Source organism: Halichoerus grypus, chromosome 5 (assembly GCF_964656455.1).
Source record: "Halichoerus grypus chromosome 5, mHalGry1.hap1.1, whole genome shotgun sequence".
In the NCBI taxonomy this organism is placed as follows: domain Eukaryota; kingdom Metazoa; phylum Chordata; class Mammalia; order Carnivora; family Phocidae; genus Halichoerus; species Halichoerus grypus.
The window spans coordinates 179,746,344-179,759,031 of record NC_135716.1 but is presented as its reverse complement, the minus strand read 5'-3'; the positions used below and the strand labels follow the sequence as shown (position 1 = coordinate 179,759,031).

Genomic DNA, 12,688 nt, shown 5'->3' with positions numbered 1-12,688 from the left:
TTGGGAAAGATCACAAGGTAGAACACTCCGCTCTCCTCCTGTGGGATTGGAATTCCATTCAGGAGTCGGGGGGAGCTCCTGAAATGGTGTTCTAGAGCACTGGGCCAGGGTCCTATTCCTGCAGGAGGACTGGCTGCCCATGTCTGGTCCCCGCCCAACAGCAGCACGGGTTCTTCTGAGCCTCTTGTCCTCTCCCAGTCCGTCTTACCCCCTGGCAGGAGCCTCCTCCTGCCTCGCCTCCCTCCCGCCTGTATCTTGCCCTCGAGGGTACCCGATGTTGTTCTCCCAGAATATAGGGCTGACTGGGTCACTCCCGGATTCAGAGCCTTCAGTGACCCTACTGCTTTGTGACGCGATGATCGGGTGGCCTGGCCACACTCTCCACCTGGCCGCTGTGTGTCCCAGCTCTTTCCCCCCACTCTACCCTCCACCACTCCTGCTTGATTGGCCCCTCTCTGTTCTTGCCAGTCTCCCCTCTTGGGTAGGCCCAGTTGCTCAGTCGGGCCACAGTGGCCACCTTCTCTCCTTAAGCACAAGTCAGCCCCTGCCTTGGTACTTGCTCGTCCCCTGCCTGGAGCTCTGTCCCTGGGACCCCACATGTTTCAGTGTCTGCCTCCTCCAAGGCCCTGCTGACCCCTGGCTCTCCTCCCTGGCCCTTCCCACCTCACACTGCCCCGTTGGGCCTTCTTTTTGTTGTTGTTTAAAGATTTTATTTATTTAAATAGTCTCTCTGCCCAGTGTGGGGCTCGAACTCAGGACCCTGAGATCAAGAGTCGTATGCTCCACCGACTGAGCCCGGCCAGGCACCCCACCCCATTGGGCCTTCTTGATCACTCTCTGGAGTTAACTTGTTCAGTCATTTGTAAGCTGTCTGCTGCATGGTTCAGGACGAGAGCAGGCCAGGGCACCGGGGTCTCGTCACCCCACGCCCCTGGGCCTACCACACTGCCCAGCACACCGTTGATGCTTCATCAAGTCTTGAATACACGGACGATGCAGTCTCCTCCTCTCCCCTCCCCGGTTCTGAGGTGGCTCTTAGCTCATCCCTATCTGTAATGCGGCGTGGGGACGTGTATTTATGTACACTTGAGTGTGTTTGTGTCAGCCTCACAGGACCCTTTGTTCCCTGAGAGTGGAGTCCCTGTGCTAGGTCTGCAGATCACCTCTGCCACCTGACTGCCACCCTGGGACTTGGCTCACGGCTCCCCACCTCCACACGGCAGGTGTGTAGCGGAGGCGGGTCGTTCCGAGAGCCCGGGCAGAAGAGACGCAGCCATGCCACTGTTCTCACTGTCCCGTGCTGTCTCCTGCAACTCTGTGTCGCAGTTGCCGGTCCTTCGAGATTAAGAGGCAGTACACGTGCTCTCCCCTCCCGGGGAGGATGTGTGTGCTTCTCCTGACGCACCTTTTCTCCCAGCCTCAGGCCCTGTGGGGTCCCGATGGAGAGACTACGGTGCCTTGGCTGTCATCACGGCAGGCATCGCGTTCGGCTTTCACCAGCTCTACAAGGTACGTCCGCCCTTCCTTGTGCCCCCCACGCCGGCATTCAGCCCCGTTCCAAGGTTGATCTGTGTCGAGGCAGCCAGCCCTGGAGTGCGATGGCAGGAGAGGGGCTGCGTGCGGAGGCAGAGTGTACGGATGAGCACGTTTTCTGCGGGGGGCGTCTGGTTCAGTCTCTGTCCTGTCCCCACCTGGATGGGTGCCCTGGGCAACTTCAGACCCTGCTCATCTGCTGCACTGGGCATTGCTCCTCAGAGTCCGTGCTGCGCAGGGTGACCATGGGGCCCGTCCATCAACAGGCCGTGTCGGGTACTTAGAACAGTGCCCGGCATATGCTGAGTAGTTGGGACATTTTTGAGAAACAGAATGACAAGGTGGTTGAGAGCAGGGACACTGTAGCCCAGCTGCTGTGTTGCATCCCAGCTTTGCCACTTAGCAGGAGCTCAGTGGTCTCATCTGTAAAATGGGGACGATAGTACCTACCTCACGAGGCTGTTGTGAGGCTCCTTTGGAAAGTGCTATGTGCCCGGCACTCAGGAAGCACTCTGTGCTATTATTCTACTTGAGTATTTGAAACCGGCTTTGAGAATCTCAGGATCATTTTATTTACGGGCTCTGTTTTTGTTTCCTACATATTGTGTTGGCATCCCTGTAAATCTAGGATTTTTTCCCCAAACTTCATAGTCAACCCTCAGGATCCCAGATTTGGTTGCTTCCAGCAGAATTGCAGGCATGAAATGAGCACGTACTTCCTTGACACCAAATACTAACCGGATACGAACTACCAGATACTAACTTTGACGTGAAGGAAGCGAGTCTTTTCTGGAAGATGCAGAGCCAGGGTAGGTCCCGGAGACAAAAGACAAAACAGTGGTCAGAGGACTTACTCTCTGCTGGTCCTGGAGAGAAGGCCTCTTTCCTCCTGATGTCACCTGCAACGAATACCCAGACTCACTGTTGTAACTTTCAGCACGTGAAACATGTTTAAACACTGTGCTCTGGGATTCTTAATTTTTGACTTCATGCAAAAGCTAGTGACAGAGTTGCAGCAGAGTATAATTTTTTCAGAGGAATGTCTATTCTTGGAATTGGAAATTTCCATGTCAGAAATCCAGAAGCAAAATGTTCTAGGTCCTGGGACTTCTCCCCCTGACCTGATGCCCTTCCCTTACCCTGTGTGCTGAAAGCCTATTTCCAGTTGCTAACTGTGTCCATTCACCAAGAAGAATAAAATGCTAAGACAGAATTCTCAAAATAACATCCCAGCTCTACTAAGCGGTACCTAATCATCACGTGGCCCCCCTCGGACGGCCTGTGGTCTGCTGGAAGTGGGCCTAGTTCCTGTTGGAGCAAAGCAGAGGTATCATTAACTTTTCCCACCAAGCTCTGATCTTTACTCTTGGCCTTAAAAAATAAGAGACACCGAAAGATCAGTGGCAATGGTGATGAGAATTTTTTTGTTTAGTTTCTTTAAATTAAAAAAAAAAAGCGGTAAGAACCATCACCTTGTTTTATAAATATGTAATGATTTAGGCTCGGGGGAGTGTATGTGCTCCTTCCTTTGGCTTTTTTGATCTCAGAAGTTTTCGTTTGTTACATGTGTGAGAATCCCTTGACTTTTATACTCAGGAAACTTTCAACCTGGAAGGTAAGGCTAAACATTTGATGAGTTTCGGCTCAGTTGTGGGTAATAACTCACACAGTGGTTGAAAAGCTTTTTGCAAAATAGAAAATGCTTCTGTGTCTTTGCTAAATAATGATCTTCACTCCGGAGTCACTCATGAAGTGAGTTCTGCGAGAGACCTCCTCCTCCTTCCCTGGTACAGAACCCTTAATGGAGAAGCTGCTGCTGTCTCTTTTCCGGAACTTCTGGGTCCCAAATGGAGTAGGAAGCCACGTGCTTTGGTCCCACCTGCCAGTTACCACACCTGCCGGCCTGTGCTGCCTCCAGGGCCCCCCGCCCCCATTAAAGCCTGGAGACTGGGCTCACGCTTCTCAAACAAGAGTTTCTGGAGTGCAGTGCCCGTGTTCTGTCACCCAGCCCTCCCAGCGGCCGCCCTGCTGCCCACCCTGCACCCCTTCCCACCTCAAAGCAGGCAGCCAGTTATCAGCTATGCCCCACTTGCCTTCTTCCTGCATGTTCCAAGACCCTCCTCTTCCCCTGGGCTTCGCGAATTCTGGGCTGCCTTGTTTGGTTGCCCTGCGGCGTCTACTTCCTTCTCCCCAGGGTCAGTTTCTTCAGGTTCTGCCCCTTCCTCTCCCTTCTGCCCTTGTGTCTGGGGGAATTTGACTGCATTTGATTGACTCTTACCCGAAGGACGCTAGTTCTGAGGATTCAAGGCTTAGTTTAGGAAAAAAACTTGAGGTGTGACCTCTTTCAATGGCCTCGGAATGCTGTGTATTATTCCCTAGTAAAAGGACCAAAGGCCCAGACATGTGCTGTAGATTTTCATCTAGTTTCTCGAATAATTTTTTTGTTTATTTTATTTTATGCATTTGTCTCTGAATGGTGATTCATTCACGTGGATCAAAATGTTTAAAGGATCAGAAAAGCGTACAGTCAAAAGCGTCCCTGCCGCTCCTCCCTGGAGGCCACCAGTAGGATCACTGTCTTGCATCACCTTCTACATTTTTATCTTACAACTTTCAAAGCAGAGTTTTAAATATTTTTTGTTACGGAAATATACGTAGCATCATTGAGATAATTAAATAAAAGGACCAAAAATAGACCGAATTGACTTTAACTTGTCCCTACTTCCTGGTCCTTGTCCTTATGCAGAATCTTAATCAGCCTCGTAACTTTCAAGTATCTCATTGACGGTGTTTGCGTCGGGTTTCCGAAACCCGGAGGTGACAGAGAGAAAGTGGGTGGGCAGAATTTGAGAGGTGGCTGGAGAATGACCCCAAGTGTGTGCCCTCTGCTGACGCCCGCCCTGCTCCTTGTAGAGATACCTGCTCCCCCTCGTCATGGGTGGCCGAGAGGACAGGAAGCACCTGCAGAGTATGGAGGCGAGTCTCTCGGAGCTGAGTGGCAGCGTGGCACAGACAGGTAAAGATTAATGACTCCATCAAGTCGCCCCTTCGAGCCTTCGCCAGCAGCCCCTTCTCTGCCCCGCCCCTCCCCCTCCGTCTCCACTTTATGTGGTGACTTCATTTATCTGCTCTGAGAATCTGTTCACATTTGCAAATGAAGCCGCCGTCATTTCGGTTTAATTTGAAATTGCTTGTTTACTGTCGGCGCGGCCTCAATTAATTATGTTTTTACGGAAAGGCTCCCAACCTCAGAATATTAATAAGGGGAATAAAATGACAGCCTTTCTAAGGGCTGTAAAGTTCATTTTTAATTTCTGCTTCTGTGAGGTTTTCAGGGGGGTTTTCAGCGATTTTTTCCCCCTTCCCTCTAAGAATCCAACACAGGGTCAAGAAAGGCTGTAATTACTGCGGCTCCGGGGACCCCAGCCACCTCCTCTGTCATCGACTCCACGGGGCTGGCGTTCATTACCTGGTGCCCCAACGATGGCCCAGATTAGCTGGGACCTGTCGCACCAGAGGTGGCTTTTCCTCTTTATAAACTTGTTTACTAGACAGAGGCTCTGAATCTAAAAACTCAGGCAAGCGCCGGAGCCGCTGTCCCAGGCAGGAGTCTGTCCCCCCGGGGTGCGTTTGCAGAGCCCCCAGAAAGGCTGTGGTGCGTCTGCCCGCGGGGAGGCTGACGCTGGGGCCCATGGCTCCCACGCGGTCCTGTGACACCGTGACCCGGGGCCATGCCGGCATCGTCGGGATTGGGTGTGGAGGGCAGGGAAGAGCGGCCGGAGAGCAGGATTTGGAGTCTCGAACCGCTCCCGGCATCGCGGGCCTGAGATGCGTTTCTGCCAGCGTGGGAGAGTCCGCGAGTTCCCACGAGGTGAGGGGCTGAGATGAGGGGCAGAGACAGTACCAGAGTCGGAAGAGCCGAGCACATCATAAGCACGTGTAATTGGAGGGGAGAGGTTTCGGACGGATATACTGTTGACCACGGACAAGTGCACAATGGAAAGATGGAGTGGGAATGCTAGAGGTTAGATACGGTGCAGGTAGATGGCCCAGAGCGCAGATAAATTACATGCGTTGCGGGGTGGGGGTGGGGGGGTGTCTGCAGATCAGTGAGATGCGGCAGCTCTAGGTGTGTGGACAGAGAGGGGAAGAATCCGTATCATTTAACAGAGATGCGACTGCTTTCTCCTCCCAGTGACTCAGCTACAGATGACTTTAGCCTCCATCCAGGAGCTGCTGATTCAGCAGCAGCAGAAGGTCCAGGAGCTCGCTCACGAACTGGCTGCAGCCAAGGTACTTGTTCCTGACCCTCTCCAGATCCAGGTCTGCCCTGCTCCGGGCTCCGCTCGGGGCCTTTGTGCCCAGTTCACTGTGTTCCATGGGGGCCAACTCTGTCTTTTCTCGTGCCCGTTACACAGCAGGGGCCCACACGCCCTCTGCAGAGAGAGGAGGGAGTCACTGTCTCTCCATGCCCCCTCCTAGCAGGGGGAGGAGAAGCAGCTCTTCGCCTGTGGCCCTCCCTTGTCAGCACACACCCAGCTCTGGACGTGGTTGGGGTAGACACAGGATGGTCTCCCCGAGCATGTTAGGTCACAGGTCACAGCGTGGCCAAGAGCGAGTCCAGGGGACAGGGAGGTAGGGGGAGGGTGCCAAGACGCCGGGTGAAGTCGGCTACAGTGGGCAGAGTCTCTACACCCAGCTTTTGGGAAGTCAGGTGACCCCTGAAGGAGCAGTTTCCTTGCCTCACTTCCCACATCTGAGCAGTCTTGGCGATATGAGATCCTAGGATCAGACCGCCTGGGTCGCAGTCCCAGCGAGCTGTGTGAGCACAGGCAGGTTTCTTAACCTCCCTGAGTCTGTTTCCTCATCTGTAAAATGAAGCTGTAACGGCACCTCCTTTGTTGTCTGTACGTGCTTAGAACAGCGCCTGGCTCCTGTCGGCTCCCAGCACGGCAGGCTGCTGGCTTGGGGCTGTGGGTGCGGGACAGGGTCATTCCCGGGCACTGTCTTGGACAGACCCAGCCCAGGAGATACTGGTCCACCAGTGACTCCAGGACGTCCGCTGTGCTCCCCACTCCATCCCCTGCTGCTTTCTCGTTGCTTCCACACAGCCCGCTCAGTCAAGGAACCTCCTCTGAGTGGCTCTCCCAGGAGAAGCCCCACCCGGTGCAGAACCCGATGGGAGCCGGCGCTCAGATCTTTTACATTCGCAAAACCAAGTGAAACAGGAATCTTTGCATTTCCGATGGAATCTGGGGTGCCTCTTGTGAAGAGGGTCCCCAAGAATCCCCTTCTTGGATACCCCACTTCCTCCTCAGATGGCTGTGGTTCCCTGTGGCCACCTCTGGCCGCGGTACGTGCTCCCTGTGGGCGGGCAGCCCGTAAAGCAGCCGGGGAGGCCGGGTTACGGCCCCCACCCTGCTCTCCTCTATTATCTTTGGGAGCGGTGGCCTGCCAATGGCCAGAAGCCATTCCGGAAATTGGAAAACTGTTTGCAGACCTTAAGCATTAAGATTAAGACCACATGTTGCATTTTAAGAGGGGAGGGGGCCCAAGATTGTGCTTGGCGGCTGAGAGCCGTCTCTGTGTTTCTAGTGCTTGCTTCCCTGATGGTCCCCCCCCACCGCCCACGTCCCCGGCCCCCTTTCATCCTCTCCTGTACTGAAGCGGGGCTCACTGGTGTGGTGTCTAAACCCAAATGCGTGAAGACTTTGGTTACCCCATAAACCAGCGACTCAGAGCTGTGTTTTCTCAGCTGTAATGTAAGTTTTTATATCTGGCTTCCAAACTCCTACTGCAGCCCTGTAAAAAATTAAAAAGAAGAGCGTTAAGTAATTAAAAAACCTACATAAAACTGAAGGCTGAGAGTTTTCTACAACTGTTTTTTAAAGAGACTGGCTAAAAAGCCCCAGATGTCAGATTTTATTTCTAAATCCTGGCATCTGGCACCATATGCGTTTGGAAATTTGAGTCCTTTGTAGGCCGGTGAGTGGAAATTGCTCCCTTGTTAATGGGCTGCTATGGCTTTCAAGGTCTCCGAGAAGCCAGAACGGTGGCTCCTGGATCTGCGCTGTCTGGTGGTCTGGCGTGAGGACCCTGAGGGGATGTGTGTGCGGGTGGCTGGTGTTTGCAGGGGGGTTGTGTGCGCTCCCTCCAAGACCTCCAGCCCTCTGCAGGGCTTCTCCCTGTAGAGGAGTGCTCACCTGAGTGGGGCCCTCACCCCAGGTCAGAGATCCCCGCCAGCCTGGTGGGAACATCCGAGGCCCCTCCCCTCTGCCAGCCTGCGCCTCCCCATGTTCTCCTGAACTTACGGTTCCGGTTTTCTGGGTCAGGCCAGGGTAGGGGTGTTAGGGAAGCTGGGGCCTTGCACGACTAATCCGCGTACTTGAAGCCACCTGGAGGTGGTCTCCAGCCTGGTGGATGCGGGCCCATACACCTGGGCCCATCACACCTGGAATTGGCCCATAAACACTTCACAGACCGCTTGGCCACCAGCAACTACCATTTGGGGGACCACCGTTTGGACTTTGCTCTTCTCCGTCTATCCCAACAAGATTTGCCAAAGAAAGGTGTAGTTCTCTGAGGTTTATTTGGAAAATGGTCAAGGATGGCGTCTGTCCTAGGGGTTGTGGCAGTTTCTCCGTGGTCCCTCTTCAGGGAAAGAATTGGCGTTAAGTCCTCGGACGGCTTCTTGCTCTCTGCTGAGCCTTCAGAATCCTCCCAAAGCAGTGGCTGCGGACGGATGGTGCGGCGCGCACGTTGCTGCAGCTTTGCAGATAGCCGGGTGCAGCCTGGGGGGCTGACCTTGCTGCGGGGGGAGCCGGGGGCTGCCCAGCGGTGTGGGAAGGTGCTCCTGGGGCGAAGCCTGCCCTCTGGGCCTGCTTGCCACTGGAGCTGGGGGCCGGGCCGGGCAGGTGCTCAGCGGCCTCCCCGGCCCCCCAGCACAGGCACACCTTGGAGATACTGCGGGTCTGGTCCCAGGTCACCACAGGAAAGGCAGTATCACCGTAAAGGGAGTCAGGTTACTTTTCTGGCTTCCCAGTGTGGACGAGAGTTCTGTTTACACTATACTTCAGCCTGTTAAGGGTGTAATAGTATTATGCCAAAAAAATGTGCATACCTTAATTTAAAAATACTTGATTGCTAAAAATTGCTGACGATCATTTGAGCTTTCAGTGAGTCCTAGTCACTGATCATAGATCACTATAACAAATATAATAATAATGAAAAAGTTTGAAATATTGCGAGAATTGCTGAAACGTGACACAGACACTCAAAGCGAGCAAGTGGTCTTGGGAAATGGCGCTGACAGACTTGCTCAACGCAGGGTTGCCCACAAACCTTCACTTTGTAAAAAAAAGCACAGTACCTGCGAAGTAGGGAAACGAGGTAGGCCTGTCCAGTGTGGTTGTGGCGGCTTCCGGCCTCCACCCCGGGGTTCCCGCCTGTGTGTGGTGGGATTGTCTCTGCAGGGGGAGGGACTCTGCTGGAGCAGTTGACGTGGAGATGGAATTCACTTAGTTTATTAGTTTAGTTTTAATGGGACATTTCAAACACAGGCGGAGACAGAGGGCCACAAAGCGGATGGCTTGCTTCCAGCACACCGCTGCGCATGGTCTCGGCCCCCCGGCCCGCACCCCCAGCTCTCGTGGTGGCACATGCCAGACGGTGGATCATTTGCTACCGCAGACACTTGAGTTTGCATCTCTTGAAGGATAAGGGCTCTTGTGTTGCCGTTATTTTACATAGTCGGAATACCGTTATTATATACCTGAATACATGTCACGATTGCTTAATATCGTCCGATGTCCAAACAGAGTTGTGGGCATGTTTGTTTTGAGGGTGCCATCACTGAAGCAGAAAGACCTGGGTAGGCAGACCCCTGAATGGGCAGTGGCAGAACCTTCCCAGGGGGTCTCTAGGCTGGCACCCAGGACCTAGCAGGACCTGGGTGCCACACTCGCACCCTGGGTCCTCTGGAGCCGGCAGCCCCTCCTGCCACCCTGGCCGTCTGAGCTCCATGGGGCAGGAGGGAGGTGCCTCTCTGATCCTCCTTCTCCCGTGTTTTGACTTTCAGGCCACCACATCTACCAATTGGATCCTGGAGTCTCAGAATATCAATGAACTCAAGTCGGAAATTAACTCCTTGAAGGGGCTGCTTTTAAACCGGTAGGAGGGGAGAAGGCGTGGCTGTGGCCCCCAGCCCGGGACCGTGGAGCCCGAGCTCCTGGGGCCTGGCCAGCGGTCATGGGCGGGGCGCATCTCCCTGAGAGGCCCCTGTCCGTCCAGCCCCTGGTGGAGCTGGGCGACTCAGGCATTGAGTTTGGGAGTCGTTGGAGCTTCTGCCTTCCCTCCCCGGGAGGCCCCCTCCCTCTCCACTCCAGGGGGGGGGACAGTCCGCAGTGCCCCCAAGTTCTCAAGTACAGCAGTTCCTCAGCCCTGTCGGATAGCTGGAGCCACAACACAGGACTTTGAACAAAGGAGAACATCCCCATCCTGAAAAGGACCTCCAGACAGGGACCTCCTCCTCCTCCTCCGTCGTGAGCCCCGACACTGGACCTCTCAGTGACAGCTTGGTCCCAGAGAAGTTCCTCGCAGAAGGCCAGGGAGTCCTTGGCTGGAAGGATTCTAGGTTCAAGGCAGGGGACAGGAGCAGTGGTCTCCTTTTGCTGTCCCTCTGTGGTGATAGCACCTTCCATGAACCCCCACACTGGAGGCTGTGTCCCAGTGCTGCCCTGAGTGGAGGGTGACCGACTTGTGTCCCCTCCGCCCTGGGATAGATACTGGGACGGTCACCTCACCTCAGGGCACTTCAGGTTGGCCTTGCCTGCATTCTCATTTCTCTGGGGCTTAGTGGGGGCTCCATGAGGCAGTCCAAAGGCACAAAGTGGCCCTTCACTTGCGGTCAAAGATTGGGGGCTGCAGGGGTCTTGTGGCCCCAACCAGGGGATCCAGTTCTCCAAGCCACCTACTTGTAGGCCATCTTGGAAGAAAAGAATGTGGCCCTAAGAGAGGTGTGTGTCATTAGGAGAAATCCTTTGTGTTTCTGAACCTCGGAGACAAGAGCCTTTGAGGTCAGAGGGACAGAGAGCGGGCATTTGGGTAACAGTGGAGCCAAGAAAAGTGCCAAGTGCATTTCTCGTTAGCATCCAGGCAGCCTTCGCTGTGCGCCCGCCTGCTGTGGGAGCCGAGGGGGAAGAGCTATCCTGGGACCAGCACTGGTGGACGGTGGGCCACCCAGGAGAGAGCAGGCCTTTGTCCTCTTGGCTCAGGCAGAGATGGGCCTGCATGTCCTAGACCATTGCCGAGCAGACCTGACCTCCCAGGTCCCTCATGGAATCGGCTTAGGTCTGGCTGGCTGCTGGCCCAGGGCTCAGGGCCCCGAGCAGGGAAACAGGAGTGGAGAAGTGACTTCCCTGTCGAGTGTTGAGCTCAGAGGTTTTCTAGCAAAGTGCACCAGTATTACCCTTCTGGTTGTGAGGTTTCTGACCCCACAGCCAGTGGCCAGGTCCTCCCCATTCTGCCCAGTCCGCGGATAAGGTAGATGGAGTTGAGGCCGCATGGCTTGGGTTCCCATTTCTCCGGCTCAGTCTCAGTGCCCTGCTGGCTCCCCGTCCTCACCACCCCCAGTCCCAGATGCGAAGGACCAGGAGAGAGCGGGCTTCCGTGTGTGGCAGCCCCTGGGGCCAGCGGGCCAGTACCTGCCAAGGCAGGCAGGCCCGGTCCGGGCAGGGAGGGCCCGGGAGGCGCCCTGAGTGGGGCAGGGCGCTCCACGGCCTCCCAGGGCTCCTCTGGCTTCCACCTCAGCTGCTCCAGCCGCCAACCGGCCAAGAGGCCTTGTACCTGGGAGGCAGGCAGGGAGGGAGGTGGTGGGGCGCTGAGCTCCATCCTGTCCCCCTGCTCAGCAGCCCTGGGGGAGCGCTTCGGATGGGGGAGTGTGGCTGTGCCGAGGGAGGGCCCCAGGGTACTGGGACCAACCCTGCTTCTTGTCCCCTCTGTCAGGAGGCAGTTCCCTCCGTCCCCCTCAGCCCCGAAGATCCCGTCTTGGCAGATCCCAGTCAAGTCCCCGTCGCCCTCCAGCCCTGCGGCTGCCAACCACCACAGCAGCAGTGACATCTCGCCCGTCAGCAACGAGTCCACGTCCTCCTCGCCCGTGAAGGAGGGCCACGGCCCCGAGGGCTCCACGGCCACCTACCACCTGCTGGGCCCCCAGGAGGAGGGCCAGGGGCTGGTGGACGTCAAGGGCCAGGTGAGGATGGAGGTGCAGGGCGAGGAGGAGAAGAGGGAGGACGAGGAGGACGAGGAGGACGAGGACGTGAGCCACGTGGACGAGGAAGGCTGCCTCGGGGTGCAGAGGGAGGACCGCCGGGGCGGGGACGGGCAGATCAACGAGCAGGTGGAGAAGCTGCGCCGGCCCGAGGGCGCCAGCAACGAGAACGAGCGGGACTAGGGCCCGCCTGAACGCCAGCCCCAGCCCGCCTCTTCCTCAGCTCAGCCCCAGCCCGACGGGCCTGCGACCTTGTGCTCACGTCAGGCGGGGGGGTGGTGGCGTGTGCTCTGGACTCCAGTCCCCTTGAGCCCCGGCTCCCGGACAGAGGTCTTGTCCAGGGCGTGTCTGCTGAGCATCTTAGCTAACCTAACACCGTGCATGACAAGAGGTAGTTTAATTACCTGGCTCCTGATGCTCCGAGGAGGAAGGGCTGCATTGATGTGTCTGCTCTTCCGCCTCCCTCCTCCTGTCCTGCCATGGCTCCTTGACTTGCCCCGCAAGGGGCCGGGGGGCCGTCTTGTCATGTTTCCAGAAGCCACGGCCCCGTGCTCTTCTCTCTGGGCTGGGGCCTCCCAGAGCCTCCCAGCCAGGTCTCGTCCAGATGATGCCGCCCCCATGCGCTGTCCCAGCCCCACCGTGCCCTGTCGTCCTTCCAGACGAATGAAATCACACTGCACTTCTGCCGTCCTCGCTTGCTGCGTTGTGACTCAGCTAACCCCGTGGCGAGACGTGGTTCGGACTCCCACATAGGAGCCAGGGGTCAGGGCCTCCCTGTCTGCCCTTCCCACCCAGAAACACATGTTCATTTGTGTGATCAGGTCTAGGTTTCAGAATATAAGATACTACTGTATATAATTGTAATAAATACGAGTTGTCGCTATTTAA

The 12,688-nt window shown here is 55.9% G+C and overlaps 1 protein-coding gene across 2 annotated transcripts in view; it reads left to right on the top strand.

Annotated features, from left to right (window-relative positions):
- PEX14 (peroxisomal biogenesis factor 14) overlaps positions 1 to 12,688 on the top strand; it is a 135,789-nt gene extending 123,101 nt beyond the window's left edge. For both annotated transcript variants that reach the window (XM_036123488.2, XM_036123486.2), the window contains 5 exons: positions 1,418 to 1,509; positions 4,447 to 4,549; positions 5,729 to 5,826; positions 9,611 to 9,702; positions 11,536 to 12,688. In XM_036123488.2, coding sequence (XP_035979381.1) covers positions 1,418 to 1,509; positions 4,447 to 4,549; positions 5,729 to 5,826; positions 9,611 to 9,702; positions 11,536 to 11,983 — 833 coding nt within the window. In that variant the 3' untranslated portion in view covers positions 11,984 to 12,688. The remainder of the gene's footprint in view (positions 1 to 1,417; positions 1,510 to 4,446; positions 4,550 to 5,728; positions 5,827 to 9,610; positions 9,703 to 11,535) is intronic.